The sequence below is a fragment of the Apaloderma vittatum genome, unplaced genomic scaffold (genome assembly GCF_000703405.1).
Source record: "Apaloderma vittatum isolate BGI_N311 unplaced genomic scaffold, ASM70340v1 scaffold4963, whole genome shotgun sequence".
Lineage (NCBI taxonomy): Eukaryota > Metazoa > Chordata > Aves > Trogoniformes > Trogonidae > Apaloderma > Apaloderma vittatum.
Window position 1 is genome coordinate 631 of NW_009709723.1, and position 15,442 is coordinate 16,072.

General features: G+C 39.9%; 2 protein-coding genes across 2 annotated transcripts in view; both read right to left on the reverse strand.

Moving 5' to 3' along the window:
• Positions 1-886: 886 nt before the first annotated feature.
• LOC104272122 (cell cycle control protein 50C-like) lies at positions 887-8,611 on the reverse strand (the record flags this gene model as incomplete). The annotated part of the gene is made up of 6 exons (XM_009867028.1): positions 8,399-8,611; positions 7,470-7,580; positions 6,133-6,234; positions 4,746-4,836; positions 2,085-2,222; positions 887-1,096 (listed from the first exon to the last, which is right to left on the reverse strand). Coding segments are annotated over exons 1-6 (865 nt in total), but the record flags the coding sequence as incomplete, so codon positions are not given.
• A 983-nt stretch (positions 8,612-9,594) lies between these two features.
• CMSS1 (cms1 ribosomal small subunit homolog (yeast)) overlaps positions 9,595-15,442 on the reverse strand; it is a 31,646-nt gene continuing 25,798 nt past the window's right edge. Inside the window, exons 8-10 of the mRNA XM_009867027.1 lie at positions 14,860-14,947; positions 13,166-13,254; positions 9,595-9,869 (exon numbers count right to left, since the gene is read on the reverse strand). Coding sequence (XP_009865329.1) covers positions 9,786-9,869; positions 13,166-13,254; positions 14,860-14,947 — 261 coding nt within the window. The 3' untranslated portion in view covers positions 9,595-9,785. The remainder of the gene's footprint in view (positions 9,870-13,165; positions 13,255-14,859; positions 14,948-15,442) is intronic.

The following is a 15,442-nucleotide window of genomic DNA, read 5'->3' on the forward strand; positions in this document are numbered from 1 at the left end:
TGTGTCCATTCTCACGAGCAAACTCCCAATATGAGCTATACTTTGCTAGTCACGGTCTCTTTTGATTATTAGCAAGCAAGAGTTATGTACTTGTTTAGAAAAGAGCTCAAGGATGAAAGTCTTAATTCTGCAACGCACTGCTGCCAGCACAGCTAGCTGTAAAATGCAGGGTATCCACAGACCTCTACCTAGTATCTTGTCTATGCAGAATGTTACATGATTTTTCCTTTCATCTCTCCACATGGAACCTTTCAGAACAGAACTGCGCTACAGCATTTAAAATCACAGCTCTACTGGCTGAGAGGGAAAGAAATTTATAGTCATCCTGACATAACTCCTGCTGACAAAACAAGTGCTTTAATTGGCAAAGTTCATGCTGTTCAGCATGAGGGTGCATTTTCACCAGCACAAACGTCCCTGTCAGCATGTGGCCCAAATCCACCAGAGTCCTCTGCTGACACAGGCATGCCCCACAGCTCTCAACTGCAGGGATACCTCTGGCACTTTGTGCACTCCAGTAAGGGTGTCTACACGACTGATTAGGCCACTAACAAATATTTCAGCTAAAACATCTTCAACCACCTCTTCAGGTTCACACTCTTCAGTTTTAACCTTTGTGTAAAGCTCCCATGTGTCATTTCCAGTCAAAAGTAGCCCCCTCAGAAATCCAAAGTCACATGGTGCCATTTGAGTAAATATGTCTTAACTCCATCTGCGTGGGCTAAAGTAAATCCACCTGTAGTGTCTCATCACCCTCAAAACTAGGTCTTCTCACAGTGATTTAATCTGGGGTGTTTTGCTTGGTTTCTCTGCCTTTTTTACGATACAAATCCCACCCACTTCCATCCTGTTCTGTCTAATAGTCTTGGATAACATGAAAGGATACTATAGGAAATACGAAAAGTGTAATTTCCTGCTGGGAGGCCATCTGCAAACTGCCTTATCCGTTGGACACGACGGTAAAGATTTCTGAATGTAGCAAAGGCTGACACTCGCATCCAGACAATCAAGTCATCGTTTATATAGCCATTGTTCTTTTCATCTTCCTCATCTAACATATATACTGGTTTCTGCCAGTAAGGAGGTCTTGCTGTACCTGTTGAAAAAAGAAAGAAACCAGGAAAGATATAGTGTCAGAGAAAACAGTGGTGGTGACTAACTTCTGGGCCTACTCACAACCAATACAGAATATGAGATATGAAAGACACAAGATTCTGTTCAGTACCAAAAAATCAGATATGCTAGACAACACTTTTTCAGCCAAGCACCTCCACATTAGAAACTACACATTAATGCTACACATTAGAAACTTCAAGCACAGGAAAAACAAAGTAACTTGCACAAATGAAAATACTATTTATTTTGGATTCCTGACATTTCAGCAAGCAACATGCTCTCTATAACAAGGAGCTTGCCTTCATTTTAGACATTAATTTATTCCTGTACAACCAGAAAGGCACCTTTTTGCAGTCTTAGGACACAGCCTATGATACTTAGAATCTGTGATATGAAAACTACTTAAATAACTGACTCTTGCTTATTGCATCCAGCACAGCATCGCCCTGATCCAGAATAGGGAGCATTTAGTCCCACTTCAATGTGGAATAACCATAACAAGGAAACAGCCCTAGGACTCTGCTGTTTGAAAGAACCAGTGATGATGGCAGCTTCAGTTGTCTCACAACTGCCTAAGAACCTGCAAAGGCACAAAGGAAGATGTAACATACAATTCTCCTTCACAGATGTTTTGAACAGGAAAAATAAAGTGACTGCATCCTTGCTTTCTCTGGGCAGATGAAGCATTACAAGAAATCATACACAAAGGGTGTTGATGTGGACTAACTTCAGTCTTTCAAAACTACTTTCTCACAGTTTCTGTGGTCACTGACCATAAAAAAAGAAGTGACACTCTGGTGTTCTAAATGTCTTCTGCTCTCAGTCACCCTCTAAAGCTGCTTCTCCAACCTGCTTTGAGAGTTACTTCTCCCAAAGGCAATTTATCTCAGAATGGGAGACCCTCACACACCGGATCAGAGGTAGGGAAGCCATCGAAAAATAAGGAATAGCAGGGGAACCACTCTTACCTGCAAATGCAGAAGAGAGATTGTTTGACTTCGGATTGCGAAATTTCACATTTTTATCTGTCCACCAACTGTTTCCAGTCTTCAGCAGCGGTACTTGAATAGCAGATGTTTTAAGATTGTAAAAAAGATCAATAGTGTCTGCAGGGAATACAAGAAGCAACACACAGGAGTAAATGACAGTCACTCTACCAGCATGACCAAAAAAACTAGTCACACTGAATCATCTTTCAAGTGAATAGAAAACAAAAAAAAAAATCTTGGGAGAGTTTTCATGATATCTGTGTGCAGAGCACTGTACATTTCACAAGAAGATTTAAGACTCCAGTGCTTTAGAACTTCTGAAGTTTTAAAGACTGAACATATTCCTACCAATAATCTTACTGAATCCCTGTGTAGAAATAAGTGCAAGTGTTTCATGTCCATCAACTTCTCTGTGACTAACTTCTTTGCAAACCACTTTTGGAGCTCTCTAGCTAGTTACAGAAGTTACTGTCCTCATTACCTTTCCCTAGCATTTCTCTGACAGTTGCCCCAAACAGATCACTTTGCTATATATAACGTGTTTTCAGGGGAGAGGTGAAGGCACAATCTTTGTAGCAAGTGTGGGTAGAGCCCTTCCCATATCTTCATTCGCGAAGCTTAGTCATGAGGATCACCAACTTCGACATGAACACTTACTGCAATTGAAAAACATTTCGGTCCCTTCCAACCCTGACAGTTCTACGATTCTATGAAATTTGTGCTTAACTGTGCCATACTGTTTCAGTGGGCAAAATCCACTTGTTTTTATATATTATATTTTCCTATTTGGATTAGTTAAACATAAGGCAAAAACATTATAGATTTCATAGAATCATAGAACGGCTTCAGTTGGAAGGGACCTTAAAGATCATCTGGTTCCAACCACACACCATCAGCAGAGACACCTCCCACTAGACCAGGTTGCTCAGAGCCTCATCCAGCCTGGCCTTGAACACTTCCAGGGATGAGGCATCTACAACTTCTCTGGGCAACCTGTGCCAGTGTCTCACCACTCTCACAGTTAAGAATTTCTTCCCAATGTCTAATCTAAATCTACCCTGCACTAGTTTAAAACCATTGCCCCTTGTCCTGTCACCACATGCCCACATGTTTCATAACATCTATGTAAACATGTAGGCAGCCAATGAGATGACAGGCAGGTATAGTTAGAAGACACAGATGGGGAAGAGCTGCTTTTTAGGAAACACAAAACCCACAACTCAGCTAAATAACCATCAATGAAAACATACTTTCATTAAATTTCTGCTATAAAACCTGGGTTCACACAGCTCCTTAAGGCACAGACATACTCTTCGGAGTAAGTGATCATTCTGTGCCCCAATACCTCACCAGCTGATTGTCTCGAGTTTATTAACAGGAGTTGCAATTCTCTGAGCTCTGCCTGCTTAACTACTGCTCCCTTACCTGCTAGCTTGGCTTAAAAACCCTTCTCATGGCAGGAACCTGGCCACCTTCCTCATTTAACAAAACAAGATTAGAGAGCGATTAGACAACCAGCTGAACTGTCAGAAGTGAATGGGAAGCACCCTCTTTCACAGCAGAGAGACAGAAGTAAGCTACCAGAGGAAAGATTCAGACATCACCTCGTTCCCCTTATCACCAGCAGCTGTAACCTTTCATCATGCTGTGCACTAAGGGCAGACTAAAGGCAGATACTGGAAGGTCTGCCCCTCAGTATTTTAAAACCTTACTCTCCCTAGTTCTCTGAAGGAACATTCTGTCCCTGCAGCCAGGGCTCCAGAACAGTGCAGGCTGCACTCAAGTAGCTCTGCTGCACTAGGTCTCAGCCCAGTTCAGTAAATCAAATTTCCAGGGGAGCAGGTAGGTGCACAGGCAGATGAAAATCAAACTTCAGTTACTGAACGCAGCTGCCCTTCTCAAATCCTCAGGTGTGGGTGGCTGACCTGCTTGAAAACAGCTGCTGCATTGCCAAAACCTGCTGGGTGGAGGAAGTTAAAAAAAAGGGGAAGGAGGGGAGAAAAAAAGGATGAGGTAGGAGAGAAAAGTCCGTAAAGTTTTTGGTCTCACTATCTCCAAATGAAATCTGCCACTGTTCGTGGCTAGGAGCCCTGTAGGTTTCAGCCTAAACATCTCACAGGCAGATTATATCCACTAAGTTACCCACAAACAAGATCAAACCCGGGATCAAATTGAGTAAGACCGTGTATGCTTCCAGCACCTGAAGAACCAATGCAACCACATAGATCTAAAGGTCCAAAACAATGTGAAGAACATGTCACCTCCTTTTAAGCACAGCACTGTGGGAAGGCAAAATCTGGGCAATCCCAACACTGTACAAGAATTTTTTTAGCAAGGAAGTACACTAAATCTGTTCTATCGTTGTTCCTTATTTTACCAGGGACTCAATTCCTCAGTCTTGTTGTTTAGTCACATTGAACAGGGCCTTTGTTAATGAAAAAATCTTCCTCAATTTCAAGATGAGGGGCAAGTTACTAAACAGTATGAAGCAGAGCCCCATATTCACCACAGTAGCACTGTCAAACAAAAGTTTTTGTAGGAGAAAGACAGAGATCTTGCTGTATCAGGACTCAGATGGACTGAGGTAGCAGAATAGTTCCAAATGGAAACAGTAAGGCGATCTGGAAGGTATCTACTTACCATTGAATATGCTGTTGGCAATAGCGCCGCATGGAGCCATGGGAGTCCCATTTTGGTAGGTAGTGAAGGGCGTGCAGTAGCTCTTCTGAATCTGCATTCAAGGTCACGGAACAATCAGGCATAGAACCTGGGGTTTGTTTGGTTTGGTTTGCTGGTGTTCATGTTCTCCCCCCCATTCCTTCTTCTGAAAAGCCACTGAATACTTAAGTCTACGGTACCCTTTTAGTCACATTAGCGATAGATCCAAATGAGTGGGTTTGTAGCTGAGGAACAACTTCCATAGCATGGTAAGTAAACATAAGCTCTTCAACAAATTCTGCTCCAGACTTGCAAACTCCAGACTACATAAACTTAATTTGGGATCTGCTATAATAACATAGCTAGACTTTAAAACGTTCCAGTGAAGCCTTGTCTCACCCTAGAACATCTTATTTTCCTTTCTTTTTAATTTTGACCTGGACTTCTTCAGTGGTTGAGAGCAGCAGATGCAGTTAGCCACATTATTGCAGTTCTACGTGGGGAAATCTTGATGTATGAAGATACAGCATGAAAACCAAAAGCCCATCTCAAATTTATCACATCTACCTCAATTCACAAGAAACCATAAAACGGGGGGCCAGTTAGCTCAGTCAGTTGAGCGTGGCACTGACAACGCCAAGGTCACGGGTTCAATTCCCATTCGGTCCCCATGTGTTGCCTGATCTAGTCAAGAGGTGGCATCCCTGGCAGCAGGGAGGCTGGATTAAAATGATCTCTAAGGTCCCTTCCAGCCTAGGCCGTTCTACGATTCTATGACAATGTCACTCATAGCTGGCCACCAGTGGGATTTCAAACCAATGACCGTTCTATGATTCAGGTTTAAACACGGAAACATTTTCAAATAATCTAGCCTCCTCTACAGATCTCTAAGTGGCATACTTAGAAGGCTACATGATCACCTATTTCACCATAAACCTGTTCCAGGTCTTTGCCGGTTTCCAGATGGCAAAATGAAAGAATAACTTAATTCCCTAAGCCCATAATAAAAGCATAACTGCAATAATTTTTGTCTAAAACCACCAAAAACACTAGAAGGAAAAGCTTTCTGTAAATTTATTGGAAAAAGACAATATATTTTTAATCAGCTTCCCTACAAAGTGCAGGTTTGAGAATTGCAACACTGGACTGACATCTTTTATTTATCCCCTCAATTTTTCTCTCTATTATTAGACATAATGACCCTAACAATCATAAAAGCAGAGACCATCTACTGAAAATATGCACCTTCTTATTATTTCCTAAAGCCATCTTAACACACTTGCAGTTACGCCTAGTTAGATCTCCATATGGTCAAAGATGCACCTGACGGAAATACTGACGATCTCATAATATAGAGAAGAAAACTTACATTTACATCTCGACCCAACAACTGTGCGTCACTTCTTGATATCACGTATCGACGGTGGTTTTGATAGAAGTTTTGCAGGCCATAGTACATAAAAACATCACCCTAGAATTCAAGGATAAATCCCTTCAATAAGGTCAGTTTGTGTGGACAAAGAGAAAGCATATTACTTGCTAAAAAAGAAAGGGGAAGAGAGTAATCAATTCATATTTGTGTTGGTAACTCCTCTCTAAGCAATTACTTCAGTGGACACCAGCTAGAATATAGTCTTTACCCCAAATGAAAGTTACAGTATTTGTCACAAAATTAAACATACTTTAAATCATCAAATGAAACCTAAAATAAAAATGCCTGATTATTACCTTACTCAAGATGGCACTGCTGACCATGAACCTGCAATGACTATGAATAATTCCACAAAGACAGACACTCATTTCCATAAAAGAAGATGCTCAAAAAACTTCAAAACGTACCCATTAGCTTTTAATTCCTTCAAATTTTTTGAAAAAAAAGGCTGCGTCTCACCAATTATTTGAACCTTTTGGTAAGTTTAGTCCTGTAATTAAAATGAATGATAGGCAGGCAAATGCAAGCAGGAAAGATGATTATTAAACTTAAAAAAAAATTTGGTTAAATAAACTTCTAATCTCAAACATCACTGTACTCTGAAGAATTAGAGTTTTTTAACAGCCTCTTCAATACTAAAGAATCCTAAAGTGACTTTATAATTTGAATTGCACTGTAATTTTAAGGGATCATTTAGACAGTATTAAGCATAAGATCTCTCTGGCAGAACAAGAATTAAGCCTCAGCAATGTTACCCAGTAGTTTAGGACAGGAAATGAAGGACACTCTTCCCAAATGAAACTGCAGAACGACATTTCTAGACCAGTATTATTTCAAGGACCTTGGGGATTAACAGCACAACCCTTGTAAAAAAGACTACAGGGTCTTACTTATGGCAAGTGGTCAGACTTTTAGATTTCCTTCTCATTTCAGAGCTCAGCAGTGCAGAAACAACTAACCATAGCCCAAGGGCAACTGTCTGCTACCAACTCGGAGAGATACCTTCACAATCAAACACCCTTTCCTCCATTCCCATCTTCTCCTTGAACATCTCTCAATCAAGGACAGAGGTAGCCTCATCTTGATTATTTTTAACATGTACCAAAATGAATAGCGAAGGCAAAAGTGTAAAATTTTGAGTATTTCGTATTTTTAAAAAGTGCCAAGAAAATAGTCGGGAGCTCTACAGAGCAGAATTAGTGTATTTTATCATATAGGGATATAAGTAATAGGAGGTATTAAGCAACTTGAGTTGGTTTCTCTCATCCTCTTACCAATATATCTTCCTTTAGTGTGAAATTAATGGAACAGTGGCATTCCTTATTCCAGTTAGAGGAATTTTCACGGAGTTTTGAACAATCTGAGCATTTATCTGAATAATCAATCTGTCAGGAAGTGAACAAGAAGAGACGTTGTAATGAAGGACACACACATAGGAAAAGGTTAGTGTTTTATGTCCAAGAGAAGTTCTCTTCTAAACGACTCTGGACTGCCAGAAACACTGTTAAAAACTGACTGAGGCAGAGATTCAGGACTTGGCTCCAATGAACATTGACAAATTTTATCCCTAGATTAAAGCTGCTTTAGAGCCTGTTGATGACTGTCGCAGAACTCCCACAACTGCTCCTCAGCAAAGGAGAGCTGAGTGAAGAACACTTCTGCAGCTTGGTGTGGCTGGCCAAGAAATGCTTGACAAATCCCCACATGCATTATGGACCAACCCGCTTGAACAGCCTGCATGCAGGGCTGAGCGTGGGCTCCAACCAGGAATCTATTAAGACCACCACAGGACTAACCAACCTCGCCTCCAGGATGCATTTAAACATCAGGGCTCCCCACGTTTTAAGATTGTGCCCCAGCAAACATGTATGCTCTTTTAGTACCAAACACAGTATCAAAGGGCTTACTTTATTTCCCTTCAAAACGCCAGGAAACAACGGTCTTTCAGATATTACCAGCCAGTGGCAGTAATTACCACTGATATTCCAGACATTACCACCCAGTTAACCACTCAGTGCTTGGATTTTATCGGTGACCAACTGTCCCTGAGGATTTCTGCAGGGAACGAAAATGGCTGCTGGACACATGCCCAAGGCATGAAGCCATTGCTATCACCTTCATCCACAACCAAAAATTCAAAGCCTCTTCCCTCCAAACATATTCTTCTTCATACAATACCTAAGCACGCCACGCACAAACAAACCTGGATTTCTCTGACGCTGTTTGCGGCCAGTATGAGGCAGATTCCCACTGACAGGCAGAACGCGCCCGAGAGGAAGAAGCTGGAGAGCACAGTGGCAATGTTAAGCTGGGGCTTCCAAGCTGGTAGCTTCTGTTGTTTGAATGCACTGTTATCCGGACATCTGGAAGGACGTGCCTCTCCTTCTTGCGAAGGAAAACTTGTCTTGTTTTTCATTTTCTTCTTGGTTAGACGAAGGAATAATATACTTGCGCTTGAGAGTGTTTAAGCCGAGATACTGTCCTTACTGTTGTAAGACTTCATTGTTTGTTCAAACCTGCATTATGGCCAGGAATTACTTATTAACTAGATCCTCCTCTTCCTCATTTTCTACATTTGTGCATGGATCTCCACAATCAGCTTGTACCAATCAAAAGATTGTGTACTTTGGTCAGGGTGTCTAGCTCATGCCTCCTGGAAAAGCTCGAATATATGTTTTTTTCCTGCCCTACAATGCAGTAGGATTTGTTACGTCTTACTCATTTTCAGGTATACTGCCAGCTATACTGGAATTTCTGTTGCAGTCTCAGATGCCTTATTTCTTCTGACTTCACTTCCATAGCTGCCAAGCTAACAAGCATGGCATACAATGAAAGCAGCTCTTTTCCAATTGCACCAGATGCCATTGGGGAGAACTGGAGGTGCTGAGACTGCACTGGACAGAAAACACGGCTTTGGGAGACCAAATAAATTCTCCACCCATTCCCTACTATCCACAATGACAGAAGAATCATCCAAAGATCATTTCTCTTTAATTTAAATGACAAACAGAAAGATATTTTTTGCACGCTTCAACAGTTTAAGCAAAATAAAGTCTCAATATATTATACAGATAATTTATCATGTAATAGCAAAACCCAACATTTTGGCAGCTCTGGAACACAGAGGTGAAAAATAACTTTTTGACAAACTGCTGGAATTTATACAATTTTTTCAAAGACCCTCAAGGACAAGAACTAGGTTACCATGCTCGTGAGAGAAGTGAATGTCTCCTTTGGAACAGCAGAGGGAGACAACAGAAAATTGAATCCTATAAAGATTTTCACACCAAGTTCGTTCATATTCCAAGTCTGAAAAGTGACATATACTAGAAAATCTAGCAGGTGAACGCAATGTAACTCTGATTTCAGTATCATATTGTTCCTGCAACATACTAAAACTACAACCAAAACTTCTGTTTTATTATTAAAAGAGAAGGAAACAGAAAAAGTTGCAATGTGTGTTCTTTCTGTGTTGACAGACCTCTGAAAAGTCAAAATTTATGATTCCATCACCAGTTAACCACTTGCCAACTGCAGACATGATAACAGTAAAATGCAGCTGCAAATTACTTCCTTGTGGATAAAATCATTTAAAAGAGTCCCAGCTTCACAGATCCCTCTCTGCACAGCTTTATAATACTCATCTCCAGGAGGTCAATAGTTTCTTTCTTTATCTAAAGGGAAAAAAAAAATCAAAGAAAGCATCAGAAGTTATTCATAGTGCTTTGGCATCTTACCATAGGACTAGAAATCAAAGAAGAAGTTCCCATACAAGGTCCTGAGCTCTGGAAGGTTTCCGTTTTGTAAAATATCTAGCATTTGCTCTGAAGTACAATTATGGCTTGTGAAGTCCCATCTAATATGGCTACAGAAAAGCTGCCAACGGTACATAGTTGATAAAGCATGCCACAGCAAGAGGCCCATCCTGGGCTACAAAATCCCTACAGGACTTTCCAGAGGATCCACTGGTACCAAGGAGCCCAAGGGCAGTACCACACTGCAACAGCCACAATGTTGCCTGTGGCTGAGACATCTGAATGAAAGTGAGCACGAAGGTCATGTCTACACGCGGTGCATGGAAAGTCCGTTGGTTTATAACATAGATATGGTTGTAGTTTATTGCTTTATCTAAAGATAAAAGACAAATGTATTAGAGAGTAAATATTGACTACATATTTCAGCAGAACACAAGATTCTCTATCATCACACCTAGTCCAGAGTCTCCTTACAGCTCCCTCTTCCTACTTACAAATAAGTTAGTTGCAAGTTTTCTCTCAAGATCATACGCTTCTGTGCCTCCACTTTGCACACAAATAAATGACATGAGTAAGCTTGCCCAATTTCTACTCCACACGGGATGTTACACATGAGGGTAAAAACATTTGTCTATCACAAGTCCATTTCTTACAAACTGTTTTACTTTGATGAAAGCTGAAACTTAAACTTCCTGTACTTTCAATCTCTCTCAAGGCTTACTGTTTGTATTGTTTGCAGAAAATGCAATCTTGGGTTTTGTTGAAAAACTCCATTTCAATCTTATCGACAAGTAATCTGAGGAACTGAGACAGCTGTGTACTGCCATCAACCTCTATACACAAAGCCTTCAAACCAGGAAGCTTGTCCTTTGGGAAGATCAGAAAGTATGCAGTCAATTTTTATTTAAACTTTTATGCTTTAGTGTAACTGCAGTGTGTCAAGACAAAGTCTGATAAACTCATTCACCCATCCTCTGGTTTCTTTGTGAGCTTTCTTTTTATTTCCTTCTCTCCATTGTTCAAGATGAATGAAGGGAGACACAGAAGCAGAGGAAAAAAAAACCCAACAACATTAACTAATGAGATGTTGGGGCAACAAAGAAAGCAGTGGATCAGGGCACCATCCATTATGTGGATATGAGTGGATACAGAACTGTTATGTGGGAAGATTCATGTGGTTTTAAATTCATATGTTTATCACAGTAGATCACCGTGTACACAAGTCTCCACTCCATCAGGTGAGTACAAAATCAGCAAGTAGAATGGACACATGCTTCCAGCTGTTCTTGCTTTATGGTCTAATTACAATAAAATTTAGGAATGCAGCACTTTAAATATGCAGAGAAGTTACTGACAATTGAGGTTTGCACTGAAAATAGGTCAGTATGCCTCATTTCTAATTTAAGGGTACAATTTTGTCACCACAACTAATATGGGATGAAAGAAATTTGTACATCTACGTTTCTGATACTGTAATTTCTCTCTTCTTTGAGAAAACTTAGGACTTTTTATGCATGTATTTGACAATTTTTACACAAGTAGAAGAGTAAGATCATCTACTCACTAAGACTGTGTTCCATGTTTCACGTCTACAAGTTGCCAAAACATTCCATAGGTTTCTACTGTGTTAAGATGCCTTATCTCCAAAACATTATTCAGGTATCTTTGATTGCTGACATTCCTTAAAAATAACTTTCAGAAATTTGCCTGATGTCTGCAGCAGACGAATAGCTGCAAGATGCTCCACTCACATAGCTCAAGATGTCAAAAACCTTTCTGTATGTTGTGTTACATGAGTCAAGTGCAGGTTTAAAGACTTCTCTGAAATCACATATTCACTATTCTGCAATCACACATGAATACCTATTCCTTATGCTAACATTCTTACTTACTTGGTTTTTACTTGAACTAACCCTTAACATTTTTATGTTAAGATAGCCTTTAAGATTTTTCCCTTAATAAAATTCATCTGGAGTCACAATTTTTAGCCTGTATTCCTAGACAGTCATGCAGAAATGTTGTGATGCTACTTACAGTGAGTTGAAGGGGATAGTTCAGGTTTGCAATAGCTGCAAATCAAATATGAGCAACATAATCTCCATTTTTTTTTGAGCTGGATCTCCTAGTCTACTATATGAATATTTACTTCATTTGACTTAAAAAATCCATCCCATTGCAACTAGCACCTTCTGTACTGCTATTTCTGTGAATTCGTGTTCTCCATTCTTTAAGAAACTTAAAAGATAAGTGCAAGCACCACGCAAAAAATCCTTACTTATTTGCCAGAAGAGGGAGCCTTGTTGCCTCAAAAAGCAAAGCTGGGGTTTTTTGCTTCTTCATTTCTGCAACATTTTTTTTTTTGTGAGGCGTTTTATCCGAGATTATTAGGAACATGTATCTTTGCATATGTGGGACTGTAAAATACAGCACATTCAAATACATAGGCGAATACAGAGAAGGATTAATGACTGATAATTTGTTTAACTTGTGAAACAGCTTAATGTCTATTGCAAAAAAAAGTCCTTTTCCCCTGGAGCACTGGCCTGCTTTAAATGTGCAAGAGAAATTAGGAGCTTTAGAACATCGACTGATGGAGGAATCTGCCTCTTTCACTCTCTCTGGCTAGATACCAGCTGATGCTCCACAACATATGGTTAACATGCCTTGTCACAGCAATAAATGTGAAAGCTGGATTACAGAATTGAAAAGAATGGGGAATTATCTTAAAAGGAGTCTACAAATGATGGATGGCTCTACATAGTTTGTGCTCTACCTCTTGCCAAAAAAAAAGAAAAAGCAAAAAAAAAAAGACAATTGTCTGTAGATGTAACAAGAAGTTATCTCACTCTTAGATGGAGATAAATAAATGCTTCTCCAAAGTTTTATTTAGATTGTGAAGAAACTTTTGCATAAAGTTCTCTTATGAGAGAACTTCCTGGGAACAGGTAGAATAACCATCAAGCATAAACAGAAGAAATTCACAGGACAACTGTAGAAGTCACAGCTGTAAGTGGCACTAAAAAAGAAAAAAAATCTTCCTCAGGAGGCAATTTTGAGACTTGAGAGTACAGACTTACTGGTCAAATGTTGACTTCTTAGTATTCTGAAGTCAGCTTTACAGAAAGAAAACCCTACTGATCAAGATCTGGACACTAGAATCAAAAGTAACGAACGCACAGAATATAATATAATATATACAGGTGCTTGTACAATACCTCAGGGATATCCATCATTCTCCTTAGTTTCTGATCTCTCCAGTTCCAATCCAAAATCATATATTTTGTGGAGTTCAGGCACAGGCCATCTAAAAACACAACATAATTTTTACTGCCAAGATAATATGACACATGCTTATCAAAATGATTTTTGGCTTTTACAACTTTTGCTCTCTGTTTCCAAGGAAACTAATCTTTGAACACTTAAGTACTACATTTGCTGGTTGAAAACCAATGTACTGACACTGCAAACTCCCTTAACCATATAATCCCACGCCTTTTTGGAAGATAAACACAAAAGCAGAACAACTACTGTTGCCAGCCTTGTCAAGAGCTAACATCCTGCCAGAAAATAATTCCTCAAACTTCCTCTTGATGAAACCGCAGGAGTTGAATTTCCACAGTTGATGAGGAGCTGGTAAGTTACAAGGATCCTAGCCTGAAAACTCCTGTTAATGGGAACTGACAGTGTTCAGCAATTTACAGGACTGGGTGTTATGTGAACGTGTGTCAGGTTAGTAGTGCTGCTGAGGAATTCCTTTATCCTACAAACAAATGGTGGTGAAAGAAGAAAAAGGTGCTTTCTGAACTGCCCTCCAGCTGTTCCTTTATTTTTCCTTGGTCTTTTACAGGATGCTCACAACTTTTTGTATCATTTTTACTCCTCTTCACTCTCTAGTGACCTGGCACTGCAACACTGAGGTGTCAAAAAGGGAGTAAATCTTAGGATGGTACATACACCTTGTGTCCCTGCCATAAGCTGCCTCCATGGTAATGTGCTGACACGCTGAGCAGTAATGATGTAATGTTGGTGGAGGGCACAAGAAGAAACAAAATTATGCTACTCCTGAACCCTTTTGGAAGGAGCAGTAGGGTTCCAATGCACAGCCAGTCCCTAATCAAGAAACCACAGTTAGAGCAAAGCAGCATTTAGAAGGAGGAATGGAAAGCATCACCTTATCATATTGTCACCTTGTTGTTTGTTCTTCTTTGTGTACATGTCTGTTCAGTAAGTAAAAGTTCTCAAAAATTGGGAAAAGGATTTATATAGAATAATTAATTTCATTACAGGCAAATCAGAAATAAAATCAAATCAGTTAAGCAGATCTTTTGTCCACCCCTCACAAAAGTTTACACTGAGCTCAGAGTGACATACGATACAATAACTTCTGCCATTATTTCCTTTTGATTTACTTGCAGTGTTTGGTTTCCTGGAGCTTTAAATCTTACACCATGGTTTTGCAATCACTTGCAAATTAGCATAAATCAGTATTCCTGCCAAATGAGGAAGTCCCCCACCTCTGCCTGCTCAATACCTGATTTTGTGGGTGCATGCTGCTTTTGTTTTCATTGGGAGGCAGTTCACTGAGCTGCCAAACAGATTCTTGGACTAGCGCAAGAAGTGAGAAGGGGGAATAAGTGGGCACTGACTGGGGTGGAGGGCAGGGAGTATTACTTTGCCTTTCTCTGGTGCTACTGATTTATGCCAGCTTAAAGTGATAATAAAATCAACTACTATAATCTTGACCTCATTTTGACTGACATCGTAGAAGTGGAGAAACAGAACTGTACAGCTTAGTACCCAAATCCACAGATCCACGTCAACCTAAGTGCTTCCAAAACGACTGAAGTCTCACTTCTCATGAGATATAGATATAAGATACTTGTGGAGAAACCCCTCCTTGTTATCCTACCTTGCTCCACTAGCGCTTTTACTCTCCCAGGAGTTCCAACCCCAATATGGAACACGCCTTTCTCCAACATATTCATCTGTTCTTTTATCTAATGTGAAGAGAGAAAGCAGTAAAGCCACTTAAAATTTCTTCTCGAAGAGCTGGAAATAAAGATTTCATAGTATCTCTTTCTAGAATACCATCAAGTAACAAATGCTATATATCATTTAAACTGTCAAATGGATATATCTGGGAGAAAGTTTAAGAAACATAACCGCCAGCTGGGCGTCACACTTTTCTAGTTTAGTCATTTTCAACTTTGGAAATCTTCTATTGCACCAACTATTTTTGGAGGTGAGAATAGTATGCTTCCTTCAGCATTTAAATAAATTCTCTGCAAATATCTGGAACACTGACAAAGTTGAACTAGCTCTAAACTCCTTCAAGATGAAGACACTGGGAAAAGGTGAAATAAAGCAAGTGACATTTCTGAGTTTGTCGGCATTTATATCAAAGGCCAAATGTCCACTCATTACTTCGAACATCCCCATAATCTGTGCTCTCCAACAGGTCTGAATATTAGGTATCCAGGCATCCAGTTGGC